The 10,009-nt window shown below is 35.3% G+C and overlaps 1 protein-coding gene across 1 annotated transcript; it reads left to right on the plus strand.

The window, feature by feature from the left end:
- Nucleotides 1–268: 268 nt before the first annotated feature.
- On the plus strand, nt 269–8,037 carry LOC115442920 (putative inorganic phosphate cotransporter). The gene is made up of 11 exons (XM_030168126.2): nt 269–420; nt 1,028–1,167; nt 1,938–2,117; nt 2,475–2,613; nt 2,876–3,090; nt 3,277–3,426; nt 3,642–3,786; nt 4,468–4,586; nt 5,820–5,942; nt 6,329–6,482; nt 7,872–8,037. Exons 1-11 carry the CDS (start codon nt 357–359, stop codon nt 7,946–7,948), a joined length of 1,506 nt encoding a protein of 501 aa, XP_030023986.1. The 5' UTR covers nt 269–356; the 3' UTR covers nt 7,949–8,037.
- The last annotated feature ends 1,972 nt before the right edge of the window (nt 8,038–10,009 follow it).

A 10,009-nucleotide genomic window follows, 5' to 3' on the forward strand; every position in this document is an offset into this window, starting at 1 on the left:
ATAATTGATAAACATCTTACTCAGTTATTTATTCTACAGCTAATTATATTATTACACTGTCTATCATGTATGTGTTTAATGATAATAGCATTTTCTTCAAGTAACTATTGTTTGATTCAAATAGGTGCTCTGTTGACAACCTTACGTTGTTTTCTATAAACTATAAAGATAAAGTGTTAATTGATTCTCTACTCTAAATTGAATTGTAGAAGACTCAAATTGCAGACTGACTGCATGATTATTAGCATAAGGAAGCAAATAGATAACTCTTATTGTTAATTTTATCTTGATAACGTTTGTTGAACTAGACGTACAAGATTTTTTTTCAGTTGTAACGTTAATGTGATTAAAATAATATGGATGTTGAGTTTCTGAGGTGTCAATATGAAGATGGGTTTAGTGGAGTTCTTACCAAATATAGTAAGTACCATTTTTATACGGCATTGGCGAAGTGAATTTTGGACTGATTGCACATGTGCAATCAGTCCAGAATTCATCCCTCATTCCTCATCATTCATCCCTCGAATCATCCCTCGCCATTCGATACAATTATGCCGGCCTGTTCGAGACTGGGTACACTTGAACTGACCTCAAATTGTGATTCCTTATTGGGCAGTTACAAATATATTAATTCTAACTTAGTTTAATATGGCTGTCTAGGTTTTAAACAGTTGCTCTAGCCAAAATAGGCTAGGAACACATCACCCTTTGAATTTTTTTTAGCAAATCTAAACCGCGCCTAATATTATGATAAACCGTATAGTTAGTTAGTAGTTAGTGTACCTAGTTGCTAAGACTCATTCCGTAAACATAGCTCAATACTCATGCCTTTTACCCCTCCAGTCGTTCACGGATGCTACCCATATTTTTTAACCTATTCAAACCAGTTGTCATAAACGAAAGACCTACCATCCAGTATCTATATTTCATCAACTATATAAATAATGCGTCTTTACGGTTTTAACTGTCCGTCAGAAGACTGGTTATTTTGCTAATCAAAAGCTGACCGGCATTTATCAAATTCCAGGGTTCAACATCGGCATCAGGCACATACAATTGTTGTACATGTTGGCTAGTTCTGTGTCTCTTGGGTTGGTGAGAGGCAGCACTGGTGTGGCTGTGCTGGCCATTAATGATGAAACTAGACTCAATGATACGTATATACAGGTAAACACAATATACACTCACTGTCATGCTTTGTTTTTATTGCTTTGTATGACGAGACGAGCTTGTCGTTCTCCTAATGGTAAGCGATAAGATCGTCCATAAATAGTAGAAACACCATTCAACACCATAAATTACAAAGAATTGTTTGGCGTTCCACTGCGCTAGCCATCATAAGCCATGAGATGATAAGACGTATTATGTCCAGTAGTTACAATGGCTACCGTGTCATTCAAACCGGATAAAAACAGTGACAACACAGTGCACACTGCTGCTTGGCTGCAAAATAGAAATTGCAGTGGTATCGCAGGCGGGCTCTCACATATGAGAAACCTACCACCAATAAAACAATAAAGGGCATTTTACACGAACTCTCCCATAAGTCAGACACACATACAAACAGTCTCTTACGCGTTTTTTTATCCCTGAAGAGGTAGGCAAAGGCGCAACTTTAATACACTTTCCGCCGAGTGTATTTCATGCCATGATGTGATAGAGAGTGAGCCTATCGCCATATCGGGCACAAATTCCAGACTCCAGACTAATACTGAGTAGAAAAACTGAATACACTTGGCCTAACCCTAAGATCAAACCCGTGACAGCACTGCAGTCATATCGTAGTACAACTATGCCACCAAGGCAGTCTCAAACAAGTCAATTGAATACAAATTAATGTTGATAATTATTATGAGTAAAATCATCATGACTTCGTGGGTCTGATGATGATGATAGTTGATTATTGTTTGATCAATTACTTAAAACGTATTTTTCAGGTGCATAATTGGGATAAAAGAATACAAGGTGCAGTGCTGTCATCTTTTTTCTTCGGATACGCAATGACCTTAGTGCCTGCCGATTTATATCTTAAAAGAATTGGGGGGAAGCTAATCCTTACCTTAATACTTGCTGTAAACGGTGCATTATGCGTTGCAATGCCAACCATTGTTAATAAGGTATGTACAGAATATCTACTTGAATAACCGTGATGTTGTTATAATATTTATACAGTATAAATAGTTTATTTACAACGATCTCAAAGAAAATCAATTTTTTGAGCATTGCGTTGATGTTGCGCTTCTTTGTTATTTTTTGTGAACATGTAGAACTCTTAGCAAACCCAAAATTATTTTTTCATATTCATTGGAAACTTATCCTTGATTCTTCTAGCATTGAGGTTGATATTTCAGTGCAGGTAACTAGTCAATAACCTAACAGTTTAACATGTTTCTGCTATAGGATAGGGGGTGGTATTAGAGTGCAACTTGCCTTTCGGTAAAAAGTTTCTACTATAAAAATATCATGTTCTTCAGGGTGGTTGGGTGGCAGCATGTAATGCTCAGCTGTTCATGGGAATGTCTCATGGCTGTTTCTCCTCTGTCTATGAAACGCTTTTGGAAAGATGGACACCACCAAATGAGAGGGCTGTATTCAACAATATAATATACTCCGGTATGTGAATAATACATAATTATCAAATACACAGTCATAACACTTATATAGATTTCAAATTGCCATTCCTTTTAATTCCACACCAAAAAAATATATTGAGTAACACCTCTTTCCTTTGAACCGAAGAACTATTGCATTTCAGTCATAAAACTGAAACTGGACGCACAAATATGAATTTACTCAAAAATTTACTTTATAAAGAATTTGATGCTTCTCAGCCTTACTCCACCACCGATAAGTTAAACTTCATATATTCTTCTAGGACTGCACCTCGGCATCATACTAGCATTCCCAGTATCAGGACTGCTGTCCCAAATGCCACTGGGATGGGAGTTCATATACTATGCTCTTGCAATGGTCACGCTATCGTTGGCGGTGATTATTGGGACCCTGACAGCGAGCACACCGGAAGAACACCAGGCTATTGGAGATGATGAGAAAGAGCATATTAATGAAACACGAAGTCTTTATCGAAAGGTTAATTTTATTTTTTAGTTGAAAGAAGGATTAATAAGGTCTCTCATTGGTAGGTAATAAAATGCACTAAACATCAATCCATAAAACTACAAAATAATGTAATTAGCAGCTCTCAAACATTGAAGAATGAATCATGTATCGTAAGAAATAATACTTAAAGTCGTAAAACATCGTATTTTATTTCAGAAAGTATTAAGAAGACCTTGGCGTCGAATAGTAAAGTCGCCAAAATTTTGGGCTATAGCATGCGCACACGCAGCTAGTAACGCATTATTTGTTTTCCACCTGACTGTCGTTCCCTTATATTTCAAAATGCAAGGATTACCTAAATTAACTGTAAGTATATTTTTTATTAAACGTCATCAAATCTCTTAGTAAACTGAATTGTGACGTTTAGTTGCAATTGCTAATTTGCTGAAAATAAATCGTCCAGGATTAAAATTAGTCATCGAATTAGCCATTGGTCTGATATAATTTAAAAAAAACTAGATGCACAAGTAAATTGACCACATTGTACTTCTCTTAAAACTATCTCTTACACCATGTTTTAGGTCCACTATTATTCAGCCATGCCTTTTGGAGCAATGTGGATTTCTAATTTAATAACAACCAGTACTTTGGATTGGATGTTGAAGTTTGGATGTATGGACTACATTTTCAATATGACCTACTTCAGAAAACTTATTAACGCTTTAGGTAAGTTAATTGTCCATTCAAAAGTTACTATAATCTAAATCCCGTTCCATGGTCTAATGGCATAAGGACTTCATAAAAACGTCTTTAATATTAAATTCGGGTCGAGACCTTATATACTTGGGGATAAACCACATTATATATTTCTCGTTGTATGAATCGTATTTGTTACATCGATTTACAACCATCTCGCCCGGACTTCAGTGGCTGTTATTTTATGTGTTTGTATAAGTTATTTATACAGAGTTTTTAATGTTCGTGCGTGCCGAAAACAAAATATTACCTTTACTATTTTGCAAAATATTTTAAGCCAAAGCAAATATTGTGAAAATAAAACATTTCTACGAAAATTTCATATTCGCATTATAATTCTATAGTAAAATAAAGCTCTCGTTTACCACACAACATTATAGTATTACGTTACCCATTAGTGCATCCTTTTCGTTTTATAATTTAACAAACCTTCGAAACTATTATTATCAATTTATTAACTGAAGTATTTATACGTTTCTTTTTACTTGAAAAAAAATATCTAGTTTAATATATATTTTTTGATCATTAATCGTAACTAAAATTTTACGTCGACGTAGTCAATAAATTTTGAATATTTTTACAAGTTGTGCCTGAAATAAACTCAATTGAATAATTACTCGAGACGATACCTTGTAATTTGTGTATTTCCAGGTGCATTTGGAGTGATTATTGCTCTAACTATCTTACCGAGTTTGGGAGTTGGATGGCCCTCGACGACTGTGCTAACAGCTGTGTTAGCAATGCTTGGCTTCCAATTAACCGGCTTCTTGGTTAGTGTTTTACTTAATTAATTTATACTATTGCATTAGTCAATGGTAATGCGATGGTAATATGTAGTTTACATCCTTACATATTATAAAACAAACTCCTGCACCGAATCTTTATTTTTAAACACGATAAATTAAAAAACTACCGTACGGATTTCGATGATATTTAGTATGTAGATAAATAGTTTATAACCCTGGAAGCACATTAGGTTACCTTTTATCTCGGGATAATATATGGCGTGGCTTTTAACACGGAAAATTTCTTGCATGCGGGTGAAGCTGCAAAAGCTAGTATTATCATGATAGGGAAATTTATAAATTATTCGCGAAAACAATATGAAATTGAAAAGAATTAGCGTCACTATTTCTATAAATAAAGTTATTTAATGCAAATTAAACAATATGATGGAAAATATTAAATCTATAAAAACTAAAGGGGTGTGTATTTTGATCTGAGGAATTATCATTCTGTAGACAAAACTATAACTTAGCTTCAATTCGTAAAATGGCAGTAAACGAATGCTCTGAAGTACATCTTAATAATATTTCTTAAAACATTTTATTTCATCTATTCTAAATTCCACTTACTTTCTCACAATTGTATTCTTAAAGATCATAACTTGGAAATAATAACAGACGCAAACAAGGTGCGATTAAAGTATAAAATATAAAAAGATGCAAATATTTTGCAATTAGTACAATGCAATGCCTTTGTGCAAGGAAAGTTGCAAGTTCATAACAGACGATTAGAATTTATTTCTTCTAACTATAACTTTTCATTACCTTCTCTTGTTTATTGCTTAATAACGTTATTACGTTGGAAATATTAATTCCAACGTATAGACTATAGATTATTTGCATAATATTCGTGTGAGTAGATTCTTTTCTATTTGCTATCATTGCCAGTGTTATTGAACTGTAATATTATGAGACATAGACTGTACTTCATAATGTTCAAGTAAAGTGAATTCATTGTTTAAGATTCGTTTGTCTACGATTTATTAGGTAGTTTGACACTTATATTTGTTTGCACTATCCGATTAACGCACTATCCGATTATATCCGAATAATAACGTTTACTCAAACATTCTGAATTAGGGCCTTAATGGAAACATCGTTTAGAAGGCCAGGTTTGGGTCTTCTATATTATGCCTTCAAGGCGTTACAATCTTCAAGGTTCACATATTTTTTTCGTTTGCTCGAATTAAATTTTTAAATGTTTTTTTTTTTTAATAGAATTCTTACAAAGACATGTCAGAGAACTTCGCCGGTACTCTACTGATGATGACCAGCGCCTTCAGCAGTATCATCGGTGCTGCCGTCCCTTTCGTGTGTGGATGTATACTTAAGGATGATTATGTAACAATATTTTCTCTTCATTAATCCTTCTACGATCCGTATTGTATTTAAACACTAGTTTAAATATAAATTTAAAGCGCATGGACCACTAAGTTAATGCGCTTTAAATTTAACGCGGAACCTATTCGGCTTAGTTTTTACTATTGCCTGGTTAAAATCGATAGCTTCTGGGCATCAAAACCCGTTAGTAAAATGCTCGCAATTTTTTCCCTATACTGCGAATTGCACCCAAGACCTTTCACTTTCATTTCATCTGCACTAGTTAACATCGATAGCTTCTTTTTTCCCATACTGCGAATTGCAACTACCTTTCAGTCTCATTTTGTATACTCTACCATAATACCAAACAGGCCACCCCACTCTCCATATAATTTTAATTATTTCAGACAGACTTAAAACGATGGCGGGTAGTGCTGCTCACTTTGGCCAGCATCTACGCGGCATGTAACGTCTTCTACATAGTATTTGGAAACAGCAAGAGACAGGACTGGGACCAGGAGAATGTTGCATCCAAAATGGGACATTATAATTGTGTTATTGGTAAGCGATTTAATACCATATTTCTGTAGTATTAGGATCTAATGTCAGCCTATAACAAAGAGCATTAAGGATTGCGCCGACGTTGTCTTATGCCAACAAATGGTATACCACTATGAAACTGACAGTTGGTAAAGCAGCAACTTCAAAAACTTTCATAATAGCGCAGTGTTTCTTGGTGTAAAGTTGGAAAGTTCTGCGCCATGCCTTAATGAAAAGGACCGTTATGCATATGCTTCTATCATCTACACAAGGCTCAGTTACATGATCAACACCAACGAAGATTTTTTTATACAAAGTGACCCCACTGCAAATGATGGTAAGTGAAGTGCAGTTCACAAGAATATCGACTGACAAGAGATGATTACCTCTTGACATTCGATACAATTATGCCGGCCTGTTGAAACCGAATATACACAGGCTGATCGCGACACACTTACGTCGGCCACTATGACGAGACACGATGGTCGCTATCCGAGCGGATATAAATATACCCTAGCAGAAGTAATCTGGAAATATCCTATCATTATCTTATCACAGCCAGGTCTACGATCATAAGCTAGTCTATTAATAGTCTATTAAATAAATGGCGTAAGTAAGCCCGATGAACAACAGACCGCACTATGTTATAAACCACGAAGCTTGTAATGAACGTTGCCTTCGTTTCTCGGCTACCTTAGAAAATATTATGTGTGCACCGGTACGGTGTAACATTGTTTTTGTTAATTGAGTAGAAAGAATGCATGCGCGACAACGCTCTGAGGTCCTGGGTTCGAATCCCGAGCAAAGTGATGTGTGGATTTCTCTGCTCAGTATTAGCCCGAAGTCTGGAATTTGTCCCCGATATGGCGATAAGCTCGCTCCCTAACACATCATGGGACGGAACACACTTGGCGAAAAGTGTGTCCTAGTTGCGTCTATTGCATTCCCCTACAGGAATAAATGCAGGATGTGTGGTAGATTTACCTTTTTTCAGTAGAAAGAAGGTTATCAATACACATTTTAGTAAGTTAATCTGTGATAAACGCTTTTGATTGATTTTTTAATACAAGAGGAGCAAGCAGTCTTAAGTCTAAGGCAACACGCAGACGCTGTTAACTCCCACAAGATAAGTCACAACATGACGAATTAATATTATATTTACAATTTCGGCAACTAAAACTTAAACAATTTTAAGTCGAGTTTCTGATAATAGTTGGCAGCGTCTACGCGGAGACTAATAATAGGGTTTCTATTATGCAAATATACAAATTAAAATTTTAATACTAAATTACGCGGAACTATGCTAAAATTTCTAAGATAACAGATGCATATAAAGTCTATACTTTTTATTTGACGACGAAACTATCTTGAGACAATTACTATTTTTTTAATTTAAATATTATTCTCCAGATGTAACCCAAGTCCAACTGGACGAATTCAACACAAGAATGTTTCGGGAAAAATACGTTGACGACACGACTTTCTGACAACAGATGTCCTTCATTAGTCAAATTGATTTACGCGAGTTAAAAATGGATCATTTGTTTAATATTAATAAAATATAATGCAAACATAACTTGTTGTTTTAGTTATTATTAGTAGTGACGTTGTAGACTGACTCGATGGAGTAGTTGTAACTTGTAAGGTGCCAGTTTCGAATCCCGGGTCGGACAAAATGATATTGGATGTTTATGTTAAATATCAGCCCAAGTCTGTTTGTGTCTGATATGGAGAGGGACCCACCCCCTATCACATCACGGGACGGAACTCACGGACGTCTAGTGGGTACCCTAGTAACACATAGGTGGTGCATAGGCCTACCCCTTCGGCGTTAAAGCGTGATGTCAATTTTGTTTTTTTTTTAATAAAGTAACACGGTAGGTCTCTCATATTACGTGAGAGTCCGCCTGGGTAGGTACCCCCGCAATGTCTATTTCTGCCGCCAAGCAACAGTGTGTAGTCACTGTTATGTTCCGGTTTGAAGAACATTGTAGCCAGTGTAACTACTGGATATAATAAGACTTAACATCTCACACTCAGGATGGCGAGCACAGTGGAATACCAAACAATACTTTGTAATTCAAGGTGTTGGATGGTGTTTCTTCTGTTTATGGGCGGTCACATTGCTTACCATCAGGCGAACGGCAAGCTCGTCATTCAAAGCCATAACAAAAACAAAAAATCCTTACTGAAATATCAAGCCAAGTCAACCTGTCAACGTCGTCCTTCATTATTTAGATAATAAATCATAATTAAATTAATTTCCTAATTAATTGCGAGGAGGGCCTCCCTCCTTCGCAATTAATCACTTTCTAAACGTCTCTTCACTTCGGATAGTTGTTAATGTTTTTTCCTCTTAGAAAGCATTAAATTGTATTTTCTGTAGTCATCTTCCTAGTTAAATACTTATGGGAGTAAAAAAGCCAATAATTTATTTATTTCATTTTAGAAATGATAAAAAACTAACCCCCTTATTCATAGACGTGTTTTATCTAACGACCGAGTAAGGCTGTGATAACAAGTCTGTTTCTCAGTGCTGACGGCATGGCAGTCTTCGCAGTGCGTAGACGTAGGGCCGTTGTGATTGGCTAATATTGAAATACAAAAATAATAACCAATCACAACGGCCCTATGTCTATTTCTCTATTATCTTGTTATCACAGCTTTACTCCGTCCTTAGATAAAAAACGTTTATGAATAAGGGGGTAACTATATAATTATGCAACATTATACAGGGACATTTTGACATTACGTTACTAAATGAAACCACATACTCGTCTTCACCTTTGTTGACATTGTGCCAAAAATCATCCATTAATAACGAATATTTTCACCAAATATCCTGGTTTTCTGATTTTTTTATCATTTTTTAGTTTAATGCAAATACGGTGTGTGAGTGAGTGTATTTTTGTCTTATATTATGTTGCCGCTGCGAGGAATTCTCTTAGAGCAGTAGTAGTGGCATTAGGGCGTGTAAAATGAAAATGACTTTTTATTAATATTTATTTTGTTTGAAACTTATACCTTATTATTTTACATCTAAGGCTCAAGTAACTTATTGTAAACTGTTATTTTCAAGTAGATAAGTATGTGGTTTCATTTAGTAAAGTAATGTTAAAATGTCCCTATATTCTAAACTAATTACAGACAATAAGCCTCCATCTATAGATATCTAAAGTAAGCATCTATAAACTAAACTAGGACCTTATCTTATTTAATTGTAAAACTTCCAGACAATTTTCGTGAGCAGCAGATAGGCAGTTTCGTCTGTTTCGGTACCACTGATAGGTCTATTTCTAACGCTAAACAGCATTTTGCAAGTACTGATCTTGGTTGAAGGACTGCTCAGGATACTTAATGAGAATTATGAGACTTAACATCTCGGTGACAAGCGTAATGTCAATCCATACTTCCATACTAACAAGGCGAAACTAACTTTATTTGTTACCTTTTCATTTCCAAATTGCAAAACCGATTTTGATGCAATTTGGTACGGAGATAGTTTGAGATCCTGAGGATATAATCTTTTTATGCCGAATATAGCTGGA

Source organism: Manduca sexta, chromosome 14 (genome assembly GCF_014839805.1).
Source record: "Manduca sexta isolate Smith_Timp_Sample1 chromosome 14, JHU_Msex_v1.0, whole genome shotgun sequence".
In the NCBI taxonomy this organism is placed as follows: Eukaryota; Metazoa; Arthropoda; class Insecta; order Lepidoptera; family Sphingidae; genus Manduca; species Manduca sexta.